This window comes from Staurois parvus, unplaced genomic scaffold (genome assembly GCF_062004578.1).
Source record: "Staurois parvus isolate SC_StPar_1 unplaced genomic scaffold, SC_StPar_1.0 ptg000575l, whole genome shotgun sequence".
Classification (NCBI taxonomy): domain Eukaryota; kingdom Metazoa; phylum Chordata; class Amphibia; order Anura; family Ranidae; genus Staurois; species Staurois parvus.
In genome coordinates this window covers 2,765,999-2,787,080 of record NW_028318371.1, presented here as the reverse complement: position 1 = coordinate 2,787,080, position 21,082 = coordinate 2,765,999, and the positions used below count along the sequence as shown (strand labels likewise).

Here is a 21,082-nt window from a genome sequence, read left to right as displayed (position 1 = left end):
AGGGAGTGTTTTACAAGGGGGGCGGTGTGTTGGTGTTTCACTGTAAACACACTGTGCACAGCCATGCAGAGCGGTGTACCCGAGCCGACAGGGAGGAGGATTGTTAGTAAACAAACTAGTCCTCCTCCCCATCAGAGATACTTGGCAATCACCGGGCGCCAGTGGGTAACCACTGGCCGGGACCTGGTGATTGACAGCCAATGGAGGTGCGGGTAGAGCTTGCTTGCTCGCACCCCCTACCCGGTCTTTCTTTTTATAGCATGAAAAAAAAAGAAAGCAGAGCTGATCAAATACCACCAAAAGAAAGCTCTATTTGTGGGGGAAAAAGGACATAAATTTAATTTGGGTGCAGCGTTGCATGACTGCGCAATTGTCAGTTAAAGTAACGCAGTGCCATATCGCAAAAAATAGCTTGGTCAGGAAGGGGGGGAAATCCTCTGGAGGGCGAGTGGTAAATGTACTGTACCCTTATTGGGATTTTTTTTTTTTACCAAAGACACATAGCAGAATACATTTTGGCCTAAATTTATGAAGAAATTAAATTTTTAAAATTTTTTTACTGGCTTTGTTGGAGGTTTTTTTTTTTTCAAAATTGTCAGTTTTTTTTGTTTATAGCGCAAAAAAAAAAAAAAACACAAAAAACCCTCAGAGGCAATCAAATCCCACCAAAAAAAAAGCTCTATTTGTGGGGAGAAAATGGGGTTCAGAATAACCCTGGTACTTTGGCTCATTTGGCAAACCTCCCATGACCTGAACCAAGGTGTGTTCAGCTCAGCCGTAATGTACAATATAGAGGGATGAGTTCTAAGTGTCCTTGAATTCTTACCGTATCCTTTGGTGGGGATGTGTATTGTGGGAATAAATGGGCGGGCACTGAACTCCTCGGCGTGGGTCAGCAGTGCGTCCTTCACCGTCTCATAACCACAGAGGACCACCACCGGCTCCGTCAGTTTCCAGATGGTGAACACCGAGCCGTACTTTTGGCTGAGCTGTCATAGACAAAATAAAATGACAAGAGAGAGTCAGAGGTCAGTAGCGTCAGGAATTCTCCATCTGCGGGATCAGAGACTTGCAGAGCACCCCCAGCTCACGCCTTGTTGCCAAATAATATGTAGCAGCTAAACCCAATATTTAATGTAGATGTACCTCCCTGTTCCCTGCCTGTCTCTTGCTTCAGGACATGCAAGGAGGGGGGAGCTGCCTAATGTCAGCTGGGAATAAGGCCAGCCAAAGATGGTTCAAATCACAGCTGGTTCAGCAGGAACCGGCTGAGATTTGACCCACGTATGGGTGGGCTCGAATGTTGATTGAGCAACTTGGGTACAACCAACCCGCCTGATTTTGCATGCAATTTATTCACTGTCTTCTACAATAGTACATTAGTAACAAATTTAAATGAATCAGAAATATTGAAATGAAATTCAAATTTGAAACACAATCGAATTCGAAACACATTCAAATTAAATTCTACAATGAATTCGAATCAAATTGGAAAACAATAGAATAAAATAGAACAGAACAGAAAATAAAAGAATCAGACTGGACTAAATAAAGTGAAGCAGCATAGAAGAAAAAATAAAAGAAAATAGAAAATAAGGAACAGAATAGGATAGAAAATAACGTCTTCTGAAATTCAAACAGAATTCTAATATAAATGAATTAAATAGAAAAGAATGGAAAAAATAGAACAGAATAGAATAAAATAGAAAGAACATAACTATCTTTCGAAATTTAAATTTTGAATAGAATTAATTCAAATAGAATAACTTAATGCAAATACAATAAAATAGAAAAGAAAGAATATAGTCATCTTTTGAAATTTGAATTTCAAATAGAATAAATTCAAATAAGAATATAAATGAATAGAACAGAAAAATATAATAGAATAAAAAAGAGAGAATATAACAGTCTTCGAATAGATGGGAATACAATGAAAAAAAGAGAATAGAAAAGAATTTAGTAGGAAATAGAACAGAATTGAAAAGAATAGAAAAAACAATAGTACAGAACAAAAAGAATATAGCATCTTCCAAAATTTTAAATCTAGAATAAAATAAATTCTAATTCAGATTTATACAGAATAAATTTGAATACAATAGAAAAAAAATACAACAAAAGAATAAAATAGAATATAAACGCTCTTCCAAAATTTGAATAGAATAAATTTTAATTCAGATAATAATTTGAATAGATTAGAATAGAAAAGAATAGAATGTAATTGAAAAGAATAGAAAAAAATAGAATAGAATAAAATAGAATATAACAGTCTTCCGAAATTTGAATAGAATAAATTTGAATTCAAATAGAAAATATTAGAATAGAAAATAAAATAGAATGAAATTGAAAAGAATAGAAAAGAAAATAGAATAAAATAGAAATAGAACAGTCTTCTGAAATTGAAATAGAATACAATATAAAAGAATAGAACAGGAAATAGAATAGAAAAAAAATAGAATAGAATGAACATAACCATCTCAAAAGAATAGAAAATAAAAGAAAAACAATAGAATAAATTGGCAAGAAAAATAACTATCTTCTGAAATTCGAATAAATCTGAATTCAAATAGAATAGAATAAAAAATAAAAGAATAGAAAACAATAGAATCAAATAAAATAGAAAGAATACAACTATCTTCCAAAATTCAAATTTTAAATGGAATAAGCTTGCATTCGAATGCCGATCAGAATTTTCCTAATTTGGTCAAATTGAATTCAGTTTGAACCAAATATGGGAAATTCAAATGAAACAAATGAAACAAAATTAATTTTGGAAACAAAGTAAATTAATTTAACAAAACTATGATTTAAATAATGGATTGAAACAAAACAAATGTTTTAATTCTGCACACGTCTAAAGATAACATTTCAGTCAATATGTAGGCAGGTGCGAGAATGCTGTAGTATTCAGGCAGGAGAGTGACTAAATGGTTAGCACTTCCACCTGGCAGCAAGTTGTTGGTTTGAATCCCAACCACGGCACCACCTGCCTGGAGTTTGCATGTTCTCCCTGTGCCTGCGTGGGTTTCCTCCGGGTATTCCGGTTTCCTCCAACACTCCAAAAACATGCTGGGAGGTTAATTGGCTCCTGTCTAAATTGTCCATAGTATGTGTATGTATGAATGTGCATTAGGGACCTTAGATTGTACACCTTGTGAGGGTTAGGGACTGATGTGAATGTACAATATATATGTATAGCGCTGAGTAAATTCACGGCGCTATTTAAGTTCCTGTACTAATAATAATAGTCAACACAGATGGGTTAATGTTGGGTAACACAGGGGTTAATCATGTGCTGTGGTGTGCCTTCCTCCTGCATATGTCATTTCCTGTTGAGAGGCAATGTATGTACGAGGAGTTTGGACCCTGGGACTGTCTAGGGAGTTGGAAGGAGACCATACAGGTGAGGTGTGGAGTGACCCTGATACCAGGATCTGTACCATCCATTCATTGGGAACGAACAATAAAAAGCGCACTTTAACTCCTTCCCGCCGGCGCCTCCCGGCCCTTTAAGAGTTTCAGATGCTGGGAGGCGGGGCGGGTGGGGCGTGGTTTAGGAATCATGTGACACATGAAAGGTCCCGATCGAAAGAGCGGACCGGGACCTTTCTGTGAGTACCACACATGTGTGCTGGGAGCGCACAGGGCGGCAGGCCGCACATTTGTGTGCGGCCGGCGTGAAGAGGTTAATAGAAGGTCCATGCCATGTTTCTCTGTAATGTTGCACCGTATGCAGTTAAAATCTGAAGAGCCGTATGTACAAATGATTTGCTTCTGTAAAAGAAGTTTTATTTAAGTAACAATGACTGGTCTGATTTTCTAGGACCGCCTTTCTCAACCTTTTCAACAGAAAGGAACCCTTGAAATGATTTTTGGTCTCGGGGAACCTTTGCTAAACATTACTGAATCTACAACTCATGATACATTAGTGTGATGGCCATTGAGAAGAAGGCTCCTTACACTTGTAGCCATTGAGAAGAATGTTCCTTACACTTGTGGTCATTGAGAAGAATGCTCCTTACACTTGTGGTCATTGAGAAGAATGCTCCTTACACTTGTGGTCATTGAGAAGAATGCTCCTTACACTTGTGGTCATTGAGAAGAATGCTCCTTACACTTGTGGTCATTGAGAAGAATGCTCCTTACACTTGTGGTCATTGAGAAGAATGCTCCTTACACTTGTGGTCATTGAGAAGAATGTTCCTTACACTTGTGGTCAGTGAGAAGAATGCTCCTTACACTTGTGGTCATTGAGAAGAATGCTCCTTACACTTGTGGTCATTGAGAAGAATGCTCCTTACACTTGTGGTCATTGAGAAGAATGCTCCTTACACTTGTGGTCATTGAGAAGAATGTTCCTTACACGTGTGGTCATTGAGAAGAATGCTCCTTACACTTGTGGTCATTGAGAAGAATGCTCCTTACACTTGTGGTCATTGAGAAGAATGTTCCTTACACTTGTGGTCAGTGAGAAGAATGCTCCTTACACTTGTGGTCATTGAGAAGAACGCTCCTTACACTTGTGGCCATTGAGAAGAACGCTCTTTACACTTGTGGTCATTGAGAAGAACGTTCCTTACACTTGTGGCCATTGAGAAGAATGTTCCTTACACTTGTGAACATTGAGAAGAAGGCTCCTTACACTTGTGGCCATTGAGAAGAAGGCTCCTTACACTTGTGGCCATTGAGAAGAAGGCTCCTTACACTTGTGGCCATTGAGAAGAAGGCTCCTTACACTTGTGGCCATTGAGAAGAAGGCTCCTTACACTTGTGGCCATTGAGAAGAAGGCTCCTTACACTTGTGGCCATTGAGAAGAAGGCTCCTTACACTTGTGGCCATTGAGAAGAAGGCTCCTTACACTTGTGGCCATTGAGAAGAAGGCTCCTTACACTTGTGGTCACTGAGAAGAATGCTCCTTACACTTGTGGTCATTGAGAAGAATTTACCCTGCTTAAAGATAGCTAAAAATTTCAATGGTGTCAGCAGGAACCTGAGAGGCGGATATTGCTCAAGGAACCCCTAGCAACCGCTGGAGGAACCATGGTTGAGAAACCCTGTTCTAGGAGAAGAGAGAGTTTGTGCTCCTATTGTCCATATGACCTTGGGGAACAAAGTGTAAATCTTCAAGTTCACCCTCTGGATGGTGAAGAGTGAGAAGTAAGAGAAGGAAGAGCAGCAAGCTCTTGAGTGGAGGCGATGGTGTATGGGAGACAGAGGTCCCGTATGAGGGGTGGACTGGTAGCTGTATTGTTTACCCTTCAGAGCATGTGGGTCTCTATTTTAGGGCCCACTGTGGAACAGAACCATCTCAGGGACCTGGCCTGGAAGGAACCATACTGTGTGAGGCCTCGCAAAGTATATAGGGCTTCCCTCTGTGCCTTTGGTCTGAAGAGTGTAAAGTGGAACAAGAGCTGGTGGACAGTTCAACCCTGTATCCCTCAAAATGCCTTTGTATTCCATGCCAGATAGAGATGTAAAACTTCTGGAAATTTTGAAACCACTGGAAGAAAAAAATATTTAAATTATTTGCAAAAATTGGGAAAAAAAAATTCAGCTTGGAGTAGTTTTACCAATTTAAAGTCATTGTGTTAAACTAGGAAGGTAAAAATCAGTGTATATAAAAGGATTATGCTTGGAAAAAAAGTACAGCTTATTCAGTAAATAAATTAAACTTGCTTTTTAAAATTTGTGACGATCCAACAGCAGAAAGTGTTTCCGGAATGAGAACTCTGCAGTGAAAAGCTGCTTGCACTTTCATCCTGGTCCTCCTCATTTCATTCCATAAAGTTTTTAATGTCTTTAGGACACCTCTGCCATGCCGGGATGTGTTTCATCCTCCTTGTAGCATTTGGAAAAGAATATTTCCTTTCACAATATTTGCACATTGCAGCTTTGGTCTCAGCAGAAATTGCACTGTGGAAATGTTTACAAAATTTGAGATGTTGGTGTCGGTCTTATCACTTTACTGAGAGGAGGAAAAGAAAAACCAATACACTGACCGATTCCCGGCCGGGACTTGGTGATCTTTGGCAGGGCTGAGAGGGGAGAGGACTGTGTGTAAACACAGATCTCTCTCTCTTCAGCATGGACATGCTGCTTTGTATCTCTGCACAGCATGTCTCCCTAGTAAAAACTCAAATAGCACACAGTTAACCCTTTGATCTCTCCGCATATGTTAACCCCTTTCTGCCCAGTGTTGTTAGTACAGTGTCAGTGCTTTGTATTAGCACTGATCACTGTATTGGTGTCAATGGGGATGTCAGTGGCAGTTAGTCAGTCCCCCCTCCCAGTGTCAGAATGACTGCCGCAGTCCCGCTATAAGTCGCTGATGGCCGACATTACTAGTATTAAAAAAAAAATCCTAAAATATATACATATATATATATACACACACACACCACTATAACTTTCATGCAAACCAATTACTTTACATACAGTCAGGTCCATAAATATTGGGACATGGACACAATTCTAACATTTCTGGCTCTATACACCACCACAATGGATTTGAAATGAAACGAACAAGATGTGCTTTAACTGCAGACTGTCAGCTTTAATTTGAGGGTATTTACATCCAAATCAGGTGAACGGTGTAGGAATTACAACAGTTTGCATATGTGCCTCCCACTTGTTAAGGGACCAAAAGTAATGGGACAATTGGCTTCTCAGCTGTTCCATGGCCAGGTTTGTGTTATTCCCTCATTATCCCAATTACAATGAGCAGATAAAAGGTCTAGAGTTCATTTCAAGCGTGCTATTTTCTTTTCAAATCCATTGTGGTGGTGCATAGAGCCAAACATGTTAGAATTGTGTCCATGTCCCAATATTTATGGACCTGACTGTATATTGGGATTTTTTTTTTTTTTAGCAAAGACATGTCGCAGAATACATTTTGGCCTAAATGTATGCAGAAATTAGATTTTTTTAAATTGGATATATATATATATTTTTTATAGCAAAAAGTAAAACATTTTTTTCTCAAAATTAAAATTTTTTTTTTTTATAGTGCAAAAGAAAAAACACAGACGATCAATTACCACTGAAAGAAAGCTCCATTTGTGGGAAGAAAAAAAAGAAGACAAATTTCATTTGGGTGCAGCTTGTTCTGGGCAGGAAGGGGGGGGGGGCAAATCCTCTGGAGGGCGAGGGGTTAAAACGATAATCTAAATCTTAAATGGATAGTGGTTAGGTGTGGTAATGTGATAATGTGGTAAAGTCTGTCACCACTGCCGGACTTCTCAGATTGTGTTACTGTGCTACTTCTGATTCCTGTCCTGATGTCACATCCGGTCACTACATAGCCACGTCCCGCAATGTTTCCCTTTCAACTTCCTCATGGGGGGTGGGGAATGGGTGTCACATTGACTACATAGTTCGTTCTGCAGTGATATCAATGTGGTGTTGTTGCCCTATGGACAGGGTAATCTTAGATGAACATTTAGTTTTAAATACGAGGTGTGTCCAGAAGGTAACGAGAATGAGATTTTAAAATATCTTTTATTGAAAAGTTGAACATTGCCGCCTTCAAAGAATGGACCTTCCATGTGTACACAATGCTCCCAGCGATTTTTCCATTCTTCATAGCATCCCTGGAAGTCTTCAAGTGGGATGGCATCCTGAGCCTGTGTAGTGGCTCTTTGAATGTTAGCCACACTGCCAAAATGGTGTTCTTTGGATGATAGCCACACTGCCAAAATGGTGTTCTTTGGATGATAGCCACACTGCCAAAATGGTGTTCTTTGGATGATAGCCACACTGCCAAAATGGTGTTCTTTGGATGTTAGCCACACTGCCAAATGGTGTTCTTTGGATGATAGCCACACTGCCAAAATGGTGTTCTTTGGATGATAGCCACACTGCCAAAATGGTGTTCTTTCAAACCCTTCTTCATCTTTTGATAGTGAGCCATCAGTCACGGCTCAGAACAGACCTCACTGCATTCACATTCTGTTCTGATTTTATACAAAGAAGTGCGTCCTGATCATTGTTAGCCTTCAAAACCTTTTTGTCCTTCCTTGAAGGCCTTGTACCATCAGTACACCTGAGTAGATGAAAGTGCAGCTTCTCCAGAAGTTTTCCTCATGATTTCAAAACGTTTCTGATGCACCTTTACCCAAATTTCACACAAAATTGTACCATGTATCGCTGTTTCAAACTTGCTTGCATTTATCTTATTACGAGGCACTTGAGCAGGGTGTCACAAAAAAAAGGAATGTCTCGACTCTGGCAGAGCTGGAATGCAATTAACCAGTGTTCTAATGTATACTTGGAAACCCACCTCAAGTGGCCTTGGCCAGCTTCTCCCTTCGCAGAGCCCTTCTCCAGCGTAGGAACTTCATTCTCATTACTTTCTGGACACCCTCACATACCAAACATGTCAAGATTGAAAACTGTGCACGGCCATTGAAATTATAACAAACGACAGAACCTAAAACTGCCCGTAGGTGATACTTTAAAAGCCTTTATTATTTTAGATGTAAAAGTGAGCTTTGGCACTAGAAATATTGCTCCTACTCCAACGTTCACTTCAATACCTCATATTTGTGGTGCAGTTTTTTGGATGTGTGTTAAACCAATGCCGTATATATAATTGTGTGCATGCACAGGTGGACAGAGGTGCTTTTAATTTTCTTTTCTAATTTTCATTTATTTTATTACACATTTTTTTCATTTAACTTTATTGCCATCACAACGGGGGCTATCAAGTTAAAGCTTTGGGCAGGTGACAGGTTCTCTTTAAGAACTCATCAGGGGTCTGTTGGACTCTTGGGGGTTTATTTACTAAAGCTGGAGAGTCCAAAATCAGACTCCCTTCTGCATAGAAACCAATCAGCTTCCAGGTTTCATTGCCAAAGCTTCATTGAACAAGCTGAGGTTAGAAGCTGATTGGTTTCTATGCAGAAGGGAGTCTGATTTTGGACTCTCCAGCTTTAGTAAATAAACCCCTTGATGTCTCCCCTACCGTCCGAAAGCAACAGCCAGGGAATGGCAGCTATTAAACCAGAAGTGACAAAATCCTTCACACTTCCAGGTCCCTTTGTCACAAAGAAGATGGGGGAATAAAAAAAAAAAACGTTCCTCCATCTCCTCTGTGGGAAGCAGTCCCAGGCTCCCCAGAGGAACAGGAGAGTCCGGTAAACATGGCTGTTGGCAGGAAGGGGGGCAGCTGGTAACAGCACTGTAAAAGTGATCAGGCGCCTGTAAAGCTGCTCAAATCAATTTTACAAAGTAGTTGATTGCTGGATGAAAAAAAAACACACAAGATCACAGCTGCAGCCAGGTTTTTGTAATATATACAGTTGCAAGAAAAAGTATGTGAACCCCTTGGGATTACGTGGAGTTTTGCATGAATTGGGCATAAAATGTGCTCTGAACGTCATCTAAGTTACAACAATAGAAGAACACAGTCTGCTGAACATAATACTACACAAACATGAGATGTTGCCATGGTTTAATTGCACATAACATGTAAACATTCACAATGCAGAGAGGAAAAAGTATGTGAACCTTTGGACTTAATAACTGGTTGACCCTCCTTTGGCAGCAATAACCTCAACCAAACGTTTCGTGTAGTTGCAGATCAGACCTGCACAACGATCTGGAGTCATTTTGGACCACTCCTCTTCACAAAACTGTTTCAGTGTAGCAATATTCTTGGGATGTCTGGTGTGAATCGCTCTCTTATGGTCATGCCACAGCATTTCAATCGGGTTGAGGTCAGGACTCTGACTGGGCCACTCCAGAAGGCGTATTCTGTGCTGTTGCAGCCATTGTTTTGTTGAATTACTTGTATGCTTTGGGTCATTGTCCTGTTGCATCACCCATCCTCTGCGGAGCTTCAGTTGGCAGACAGATGGTCGTACGTTTTCCTGCAAAATGTCTTGATAAACTCTGGAATTCATTTTCCCATCAATGACAACAATCCGTCCAGGCCCTGAGGCAGCAAAGCAGCCCCAAACCATGATGCTCCCTCCGCCATGTTTCACAGTGGGGATGAGGTTTTGATGTTGGTGTGCTGTGCCTTTTTTTCTCCACACATCGTGTTGTGTGTTCTTCCCAAACAACTCAATCTTGGTTTCATCTGTCCACAGTATATTTTGCCAGTAGTGCTGTGGAACATCCAGGTGCTCTTTTGCAAACTTCAAACATGCTGCAATATTCTTTTTGGACAGCAATGGCTTCCTCCGTGGTGTCCTCCCATGTACTCCATTCTTGTTTAATGTTTTCCTGATTGTAGATGTGTCAACAAAAATGTTAGCATGTGCCAGAGATTTCTGTAGGTCTTTAGCTGACACTCTGGGATTCTTCTTTACCTCATGCAGCATTCTGCGTTGTGCTCTTGCAGTCATTTTTACAGGACGACCGCGCCTAGGGAGAGTAGCAACAGTGCTAAACTTTCTCCATTTGTAGACAGTCTGTCTTACCGTGGACACATGAACGTCAAGGCTGTTGGAGATACTTTTGTAACCCTTTCCAGCTTCATGCAAGTCAACAATTCTTGATCGTAGGTCTTCTGAGAGCTCTTTTCTGCGAGGCATGGTTCACATCAGACAGTACTTCTTGAAACCAGTAAACCCAAAACAGGTGTGTGTTTTTTAAGGGCAGGACAGCTGTCAGCAACACATCCAATATCATCACACTGATTGGAGTCAAGGTTGGCTCACTCCTGGCTCCAATTAACTCTGGGAGAAGTCATTAAGCTAGGGCCTCACATACTTTTTCCTCCCTGCACTGTGAATGTTTACATGTTATGTGCAATTAAACCATGGCAACATCTAATGTTTGTGTAGTATTATGTTCAGCAGACTGTGTTTTTCTATTGTTGTGACTTAGATGACGTTCAGAGCACATTTTATGCCCAATTCATGCAAAACTCCACGTAATCCCAAGGGGTTCACATACTTTTTCTTGCAACTGTATATACATATATATATATATATATATATATATATATATATAATATATAAATATATTTAAAAAAATCCACGCTAGCTCCAAAAATGTAATGTGACAAAGTAGCCAACACAAAATCCTAATACCGGTATTGATCAAACATAATTATAAAAAAGTGTAGCACTAAAAAAAATAAATAAATAATATGTGAAAACCCAGCTACTACCGTGCGAAAGTAAATACATCCATGGAGTAACTGTGCCCAAAAGAATATAAATAATCTCAATGACAATCAGCAAAGTGGGTATTTCATGCACATAAATCAAATAAATTAATGTATCAAAGGAAAAATCCATATAGAAAAGTCCCATCTCCTTGTGAAGGTCTTGAACTGTGTAACGGAATATTCCTCAGATGGCAAAAATGTGTTGTCAACACATGCAAATGTGTCACCCCACACTGTGCTCAAGAGAAGCTTACCAGATGTGTTTGACCCCCATTTTACTAAGTGGTCAGAAACAGCTCAATCATATTAGATATTGTCAACTTCAGCCTCCTCCACACCGTCAGATGTGACACAGTTATCATCCGCCTGCTTCATGGTGACCAATAACTCGTGATATGTCAGGCATCCAGAGGCAACATGTGTAAAGCAAAAAGGCTTTCCATTGTGTAAAATGATACTAAAAGTATAATGAAAATTGAAGGACCCCTGATGACGTCACATCTGACGAAACTCATAGGGTGAAGCACGGGCGTACATCACCAGGCATGAAAGCACATTCACAGCCATCTTTGACATGGGAGCAGATCAGGAGTTTGTTTGTACAGTGCTGTATTTTTTTATTGTACCTTGTAAGTGCAATATTTATCGTAGATAAAATCCAGAAGCTAAACAGGAACTCCCACCAATATGTAGTGCATCCTGTAAGGTGAATTTGGTCCCATTTCCCCCTTAGAGCACACACTGCCAGGCACACCACATTTTCTGCACTTTTCCACTGGCTCCAAAGAACAGTCTAGGGATTTCTTTTTTGGGTACGATGAACTTCGATAGTGATAGAGAGCATGGTTTACCCCGATAAACTGTAAAACTGAACAACTTGAGGATTTCTCAAATTCTGGCTGCGATGCCCAAAAATTAATGTCCCACAGGATTGTTATGCTGATGGTGACTTGTACTCCTTCCAGAGTTAAAAGCTACATGCGGTCACCATTCTGCAGCACTGGGGTCATCTACTTACATAGCCACAGGATCATCAGTTGCATTCTGTTGATATGCACCAGGTTCATCCTAGTGAGGGAGATGCAGACTCACACCATGATAGGACTCTTTCCCACCACCTTACTCATGGCTTTCTCCAGTGAGCTTCTCCAGAACAGACTTGATCCCCAGAAGTATATTTGCAAATAGACCCCCTGGCTAAGCCTAGCTGGGACCTCAGGGTCTTCTTGAAGACTTCCTCTTCATTGTGCACCAAGGGTAGAGCCCTTGCACAGGGGTCTCCTCCTGCAGGACTGGACCCAAGAACAATGCACCCTGAAGCCCAAACTATTTATGGGCTCTCTCACCACCTACTGGGCACACCTCCACAGGGATTAGATACAGTCCCATAAATATTCAGGCCGCATGCTCTGTCCTTCCTCCCACTCCTATTCTAGAATCCTCTAGACGAAAGGAGAAAGTAGCAGAGCAGCACCCTGTGAAACACTAAGCAGACCTAAGTAATCAACCTCTACTCCTCTGATTACAGACAAGGCAAACTAAATTTACCTAGTGGCCTAGTCTACACTAGGAGGGCACTGCAAATAGTTTTGGAATATAAATTTCATCAACGATAACTAGCCAATACTTTTCATGGGGTTATAAAGTACCCCCGTTCATCAGGGCCAAAAAAAACATAGATAATGTGTATGTAAATAATAAAAATGTCTCTATTGTTACATGTATAATAAGATTCTTTCAGCCATGATGAAAGGGGGATAATGTATTATCCCCAAAAGGAGTTGGGTTGGTACTTTGGATTTCTATTACAGACTCCACAACTACTGATGTAACACTTCAGTTTCCCTACACATTCTGAATCATGTTAAAGTTGTATTAAACCTACAAACACCACTTTTTAGATGCTGTGACTGCATTTGTTTACTTTTTTCCTTCATTTTCACCTGGTGATACTGCCAGCAGGTCTTTTATAGCAAAAGCGGCAATTTGATGGTTGGAACAAACCATTTAACACTGACGGGTTCTTACAAAGATCAGCTTTTATTCATTTATGTAATACCTTTATCTCAAAAAGAAAAAAAAAAAACCTTAACTGCCTACAACTACCACTGTTAGCTGGAGCCCTGCATTAATCTTTCAGTCAAGTCCATCTAACACTACCCTCCCCCCAGATTGAGAATGCTGCTGCCCATGGGTGGTTCCATTGCTTATCCATCTTAAGGTAGGAAGTGTTGCTGGCTGAATTACCAGGTGAAAGAGGGAAAAAATCCTAAAAAAATAAAATCAATGCAGCCAACACATTTAATACATGGCAATATTTTTTTATGTTTTTGGTTTTAATACTACTGTAAAAAAGGTCCACTAGTGGGGCGTGGGGGGTTATGGGGGCCAAGCTTACTTGTGTTGTTATGATGACATCAGTGCTATATTATACTGTTCTGCTGTTTTTTGCTACCTAAAAAAGTTGCCAACCTTTAAATACCTGTACTACACACTGGAACCCCACTGGGCGCCTACTGAGGAGTTTTACTTGTCTGCTGCTATAGATGGTGATTTATCTGTCCTCAAGTGTAGGAAACTAATTTTGCACAACCACTGAGTACAGTGCAGCCAGGCACTGGGCTACTACATATTGAAACACATACATGGCTCGGTTTTCATTTCTCATAGACTTATGCAAGACATCTGGAATCATGGGAGGTGGCAGCCATGGAATGATGCAAACTGACTTTCTAAACTAAGGATCCCAACAGGCTGTGGGACGCAGGAGGAGCCTAGAAGCCTTCATATTCTTTTTCCCTGGGAAAGCCCGCCCTCTTGACATTCCAGAAGTTCACAGATTCAAACCTGTTGGTGGGATCAGGAAATCGAGCCAGAGAACCCATGGGTGACATAGCTAAGGAGATAGTCATATCCAACAGCCTCTCTGACCATAAGAGCTTGCTGAGGAGAGACTGGAGAGTTCACCATCCTCCTTCCTCTTGAATAAATTGCAGCCACACTGGAACCAGACTGAAGGGGACCTTTCCACCGCTTAAAAATCTATCACCACCTTTGGGAGTCATTGAGAGGGACTCTGACCCACTTTGTACTGTCAGCAGTATTCAAGTTACTGAAAGTAGTACTCTTTCCACACCCCTCCATTTTTTATTACTATAGCCTTCAATATCTCTGCCACATTGTCATTCATGAATGGCAGCTGTAGTGCATCATCACCACCTCTGGTCCAGTTTGTTCCTTGTACCACAGTCTACATTGCACCCTCGCCTCTTAACTGCATGCAGGTTTAAGGGCTATCATAAGTGCACCAATGCTCCTCAAAGGGGGCCCAATGTTAGCTGGCAGGAGATCAACCTTAGAGAGTGTCCCCCTTCCCCTGTCCCCAAAAGCCATTTTACATGTTCCCCTCATACTGTTACACTGTTTATGTCATTTAAATTCTAACTACATTTAATCAGCTTGTCAAGGCCTAGCACAGCCACCATTAGTGCATACTAGCAGTATAGTCCTGTTATTGTTAGTCTGTTTCACTACTACCTGTAATTGCATCCTAGGATGGCACTGCTACTGTTCCTGTTGATTAAGTTGTCCTATGCCTCTTCTACGTAGTTTTTTTTTTTTTAGCCCTTTAGTGTGCTGGACTGTAACTTTTTATGTTATTTTGCTTGTACCTGTGCTGTTAGCAGCTGTCTGAGAGAATAATACATTGAGTTTACCCCCATCATTGCTTGGGGTGTGGTTTTAAGATAATTCCTGTTACCTAATGCCAGAGTTATTTGCTGTGTTTCATTGGGTTTGTATTCTCTTATCCTGGTGTGTCAGAAGGGTTGAGGTTCTTGGAGGTGGAGGCTAAGAACCCATCTTAACCAGCAGTTCCTTCAAAGGCAGCACTATAACTGTCAGAGCCTGGGTCCAAACCCGGGCCTTCTGCTGTGAGTGGCAATGTTTCTTCTTGCTGAGCCACCTGGAATGCTGGACAGCTCCCTTGGCGATTATTTGGATGATCCTACCTTGACTTTGTCATGAACCCCTTGCTCCTCCCATGAACGTCCTGATATAAGCCATGTCTCTGCACTTGCTGTTTGTTAGATTATTGTGATCTCCAGCCAGTATCTTGCTCCTTGCTTTCTCTGCTGTCATCCATATTTTGCTACCACTCGTTATGGACCCTTGGCTTGTTGTCGACTACCCTTTGGCCTGATCCCAACCTGCGACTGCTCATTACCGACCTTGGCTTGTTCTCGACTATGCTTCTGCCTGATCCCAACCTGCAACTGCTCATTACCGACCTTGGCTTGTGTACTGGCCACGTTTCCAATTGATCCTTACCTGCTTGATACGCTACTGGACCTCTGCTTGCTCACCTCCTGGTGGGGTGATCCTGAGGACCTTGACCTGGTACCAACACGCAGCCAAATCCATCTCTACCATCAGAAGCTCTGGTAAACACCGGTTAGTACTTAGACTCCACACCTCAGGTGAGCCCACTCCTCTGCCACAGTGACCTGCCTGTGTACCTATTCTGCTGGTTTCAGGTGAGCCTCTCCACTGCTATAGCAACTGGTCTTTGAGCCTGACCCCTGATTGTAAAAATAACAGTCTCTCAAAAGCTGGTTAGATCCCAGGAGTCACTTACCAAGGTGTAATTTTTATCAGCAGTTCGCAGATCCATATACTTTGGGTTGCCCAGGAAAGGCAGTGGGGTGGGTCCGGGGGGCAGTGACTTGTACCGTATGTGCCGTCTCCACCATGATATAATAAAGTGGAGGGTGATGAGAACAGTGACCAACAGAGCGAGGATTGTGGAGAATCCCATCTTCCTGGAAGAAACACATAGATACCAGCTATGAGAGAGGTCAATATTCCTTCTACTGTACAGCCCACCTCTTCACATGACTATGACTCAGTTCAAATTATTTCATTATACTTTTTGCTCTTCTCTAGTAGCAAAATAACCGCAGTCAGCTCCTTTCTGTACTCCTTTTTCCTGTGTCTCCCTGGGAGAGATGTCCCTGCTTTTCCTTGACAATCTGTCCAGCAGGAACATAGACAATTTTTTTTTTTTTAATGTAGCCACCCAAGACAGGCGTTTCTATTTAGATGTAGTATTTGCCACGCTGTAGTCAGCCTTAGCTGGATAGTACAGCTTTCCTGGGATCTAGTTATTGTTTTCTTCTGCCTGCTGCCAGTAAGTGTCACCAGTGATTCTGTATCTCGCTAGGAGACTTGTCAGTGGTGGGTAATGGGGGAGGGTATAAATATTCAGGAGTGACCTGTGGAAGGCAATTCTCCTCTGGACCTCCTACCTGGGAGTACAGATGTTATTGGCTGTGAGATCCTCCTAGAACCTGCTGCCAGAGGAGAGTGACCATGTGGTTGGATAGGGGCTTGGGCATGAGGCCTAGCTTGTGTAACACGGAGATCAAAGTGCCATGCTGTAATGCCAAATGTATTGAGAAGCTGAATTGAAGCTTGTACCTCAGTGGAGTAAGGTGGCTACTCCCTAGGGTGTTAGACCATGTTGTACATAATAGCCGAATTCACAGAGTGTAGGAGTAGCTTCAAGGTTCTCTTTCTCTGGCAGCTCTAAATATCATTTTTGTTCCCTTATTTGGAGTCTGCCTAATCCAGGAGTATTGTGTGCCTTAACCCTCTTTCCCAGAAGTATGAAGTCTATAGCTTGAGGTTGGCTGAACTTGCCCCTATGGGGTCCCACATGTCTTTGGGGGTCAGGGGGTGTTACAGTAGAATAAGGAAGGTGTTAGAACATCTGATGGCATATTCCTTGTTGTCTCCGCTCTTCTTTCCCAGTAAAAACACCCTCCCCCATTTCCTGTTCTTGTGAAAAAGACACAGGAATTGAGGGAAAACCTCCACTAGGAGGTTACTGTAAGAAATAGAAATGTGACAAATTTAAACTCTATTCAGGACAGCAAAAGCAATGGTGTGAAGTTAGGCTTTAGATGTAGCAATTTAAATAGGGGCATAACTACAGACTGTGGGGCTTCACAACAAAATTTTGATGGGGCTCCCCAGCAACCTCCCTACTATCATAGAGCTTAACATAAGAGTATTTCTATATCAATGAGAGGTATACAGAATTAAATATCAGTGCTTGCTGGGATGACCAGAAGCTGTAGTAATAATAAGTCTACACTGTTAGACAACCAAACAAATTCTCTGTACTGCAAGCCAACAAAGGAAATCTATTACTGGCAGCAATAATTCTGAATTCTCCTGTACATTTGATGACATTTTTTTATTTGAAATTCTATGTTCAAATTGCCTCAACAACCCCTCCAAAGGAGCTCATTTTCACCCTCAGCTCCATAGCAGCCAACTGGGCTGCTATAGCTATTGCCATGGTTCTGACTCAGATTATTGCAAGCATACATTTCCGTATGGGTTTAAGGTAATTTGGGAGAACATTATTTTTAGTAGTAATATTAAAATGTATAGCATTATATATTACTGTTTATTATTGTATTATTTTTAGCATTTTTAAGACTTCCTGGCTAATATTAGTATCTTACTGGTGGGGGGGGGGGGGGGGTTTGCCACCTGAAGTTGATGACTCAATTTTCTCAAAATAGCATCAAAAAGCAAAAACAACAACAACACACAAAAAAACAAATAAAAAACAAACACAAATATATATATATATATATATATATATATCCACTACTCTTTTATCATGTTAGTCCATCAGACTAGAAGCCGCCTGCATTGCTCTTATCTTATCGCTTCTCTGGGCTGGGCGCTCACTGTGCCAAAGATTAGATTTCATCTGTGAGAGCTCCAGGAACTAAGACTGGAAAAGATACATTCGTGTATGTATAGCCAAAACTTTTCCTTTTAGATTTTTAGTTTTAGATTTACTTTAAAATGACCTCACAATGTTGTCCTTTCCATATGCTCTCCGAAAACTGGAGGTTCTGATAGTTCAATACATCCTGTCCATGTGCTTTCTCCTTCCTTTGGTTCTATTTTATAAATGGAATTATAGAGATCTGTAGTTATTGGCACATGGTGGGCATTATATAGCTATCTGCACTCCACTAGGTCTTGTGTCTGGCAGAGGAAAGTCTCCTAACATTGACCTCATGTCATGTGACTGAATGCTGAGAGCTGCAAAAGAAGCCAATTCTGGAAGATATAAAATATTGAGGCACAATAAACCACATCCTTTAGGAACACCCACCTTTCTCACCAATCATTGTGGCACCATAGTACACTTTGTGCTGTAGACTTTAATTAGCCTTCAGAAATCCATCCCCACCATGAAAGGACTAGTCGGTTGTGTTTGCCCCCAGGTCAAATATTCCAAACCCTCCTCTGCTGGTTAGAAACTCTGCTTTACAGTTCCTGTTTTTCAGAGTCTATGAGCGAGGTTTGATTGTGGAAACAATAACTTCCCTATATACCAAAAGAACCTAGAGGGCATTCGGGTGTGCAAAGACCTACAGTTTGTTTTCATTTAAAAATCAGCCACAACTCGAGTAGAAACACCTGTCCACTGCCAGCATGCTGCAGTGAAGGATCATTGCTCTCTTTTCAGAGGTTTGAAATAACCCCTGCTTAGTCAGAGCTCTATGATTAAAAGGGAGTATTTGGTTTGACTTAGAAGGAATGTCAGACTTCTGGATAATAGAAGGGAGTAGAGTGAAGGCAATGGGATTAGATGATGGAAGTGACACTGGGTAATGGAAGAGAGTAGAGGGAAGGCAATGGGATTGGATGATGGAAGTGACACTGGGTAATGGAAGAGAGTAGAGAGAAACCAGTGTGATTGGATAATGGAAAGTAGAGAAATAATTGAGGCTGGATAATGGAAGAAAGGGATTAGAGAGAAGACATTTGGGCTGGATAATGGAAAGGATTAGTGGGAGACAGTAAAGCCACATAATGGAAAGGGAGTGAAGTGATGGCAGTGGGGTTTTTATAATGAAAGGGAGTGAGGTTGTGGACAGAAGGGAGTGGGGCCGGATAATGGAAGATAGTAGACAGAAGGCAGTGACACTGGCTAATGAAAGGGAGCAAAGAAGACAGTGGGGTTGGATAACACAGGGAAGTAGAGAGAATTGGATAATGGAAGAGAATAGAAGAGTATCTCCACTGAGGGCTACCAGCACAACATATCAAAATTTGTATTGGCTGGAGGGGAACAAATACTCTTCTGCCCCCAGCCCAGTTCTCCCTTGACCCACAATGAGATATAAGGAGCAGTCAGACAGAATCACTGAGCAGCAAGCAGGGCTGGTCTAAGTAAACAGGTCTGCCTTCTATGTACATGTATAATACAATCTACACAAATAAAAGGGTGTTAGGACATTTTCATACAATAAAAACTACTTGTGCTATAGGTGAAAATAATAAACAAAAGATGAACAATATCAATACCGGTGCTGCTGCTCAAGTGTAACCCACTAATACATGAAAAGAAAAAGTATACACACAGCGTTCAACAGTATAACTGAACCTTATTATCAAATTTGAAAAAAGTGTCCATAAAACATCCACTTTTGTGGTTAAGTGCTTCCAATTCACTATTGTATCCTTTCCAATAAAGTGCTCTGCAAACCATAAAAAGTGACTTTGTATTCAAACTGTGATCATTGATCAGTGCCCCTCTTGTGACCACACTGACCAGAGAAGGTGGACCCCTTGCTGTGAGCAAAAAAAAAAAAAAAGCGGTCCTTCCGGTGAGGAAGATCTCTATTCCACTTGCTGTTCTCCATTCTAAGACCTCTGAAGATGCCCAATCGGAGGGACAAAATGCATTGGAGGGAGTTTCTGCTGTCCAGTGATGTCACATACCATGTGTAATGCATGTGGAACAGCGGTGTTTCCAGAATGCAATCCAGCTGCCCATCAGGTTTACACACTTAAAGCGGAATGTTTATGAAAATATAAATGTATTTCTATAATAATAGTTATTACTACACTATGACTGTTCCCCCTTCCCCTATTTTTTGTTTGAAGCACCAACATTACTATACTCTGTACTACTGAGTGCTTGGAGGAGATCGGAGAACAACAGCAAGTAAATCAGAAAAATAATCCTCACCAGAAGGAGAGCGTTTTGACTCACAGCAAGGGGTCCACATTATCTGTTGGGGGGCACTGATCACATTTGGACCACAAAGTCACTTTTTATAATAAAAAGGTTATGTACAGCTGATCTCTTTCATACAGTATATAAATAAAAAGAAAGAAGCATTACAAAGACTACAATTCCCCTTCAAGAGATCCTATGGGAAACACACATGATTGGAGGTATACATCATAAATGGACACACTTATCAAAGAATTCAATGTACACTTCTATAAAAGGTGGAATAGTAGGTACAGAATGATAGCCCCCCATAAAGAACCCCATTATCATTACCTGCTCTTTAGTAGAGGTGGGACCACTAATCAGTGCTTTCCTTGTATCTTTACTGGTGTTTTGGTGTTAACAGTCCTGACTGACCTCTGTAAAGTTCATTCTTGTTACAAATCCTCCCCATCGATCCTGTTAATGAGTAAGCCATCAGTACCTGTAAACAAGGAGTGCGCAGTCACTGGATATGATCTTGTCTTGTGTAACATTACCTTATCAACCTGTCCAACAACAACTTCCAGATCTCAAGTAGGAATGAAGTTGGGGTTTGGGTTCAAGGGGATTTCTGTGTATTTTGAGGTTTGGGGTCCCAGCAAATGAATGCGGGAATTCACCGGCCAAAATTCTTTAATCTTAATATGCTGCAAGGACTTTTGATCCAAGGTCAGCTAGTCAGTGGCGTTCCGAGGCAGCTGCAGGGGGTGCGGCCCACACCGGGTGACACCTACCGCACAGGGTGACACCGGACCCGCTCCACGGAAAGATAAATAGTTAAGCAAGCCGACGATCCCCACAGAATGGATCCAATCCATCCTGCGGGGATCGTCGGCTTTCTTTACAACTTACCTTTTTGTGGAGTGGG

The 21,082-nt window shown here is 41.2% G+C and overlaps 1 protein-coding gene across 1 annotated transcript in view; it reads right to left on the bottom strand.

Moving 5' to 3' along the window:
* Nucleotides 1–20,581, bottom strand: part of LOC149450334 (cytochrome P450 2C29-like) — a 55,471-nt gene extending 34,890 nt beyond the window's left edge. The window contains exons 1-3 of the mRNA XM_089691977.1: nucleotides 20,506–20,581; nucleotides 15,754–15,937; nucleotides 827–989 (exon numbers count right to left, since the gene is read on the bottom strand). Coding sequence (XP_089548103.1) covers nucleotides 827–989; nucleotides 15,754–15,933 — 343 coding nt within the window. The 5' untranslated portion in view covers nucleotides 15,934–15,937; nucleotides 20,506–20,581. The remainder of the gene's footprint in view (nucleotides 1–826; nucleotides 990–15,753; nucleotides 15,938–20,505) is intronic.
* Nucleotides 20,582–21,082: the final 501 nt, after the last annotated feature.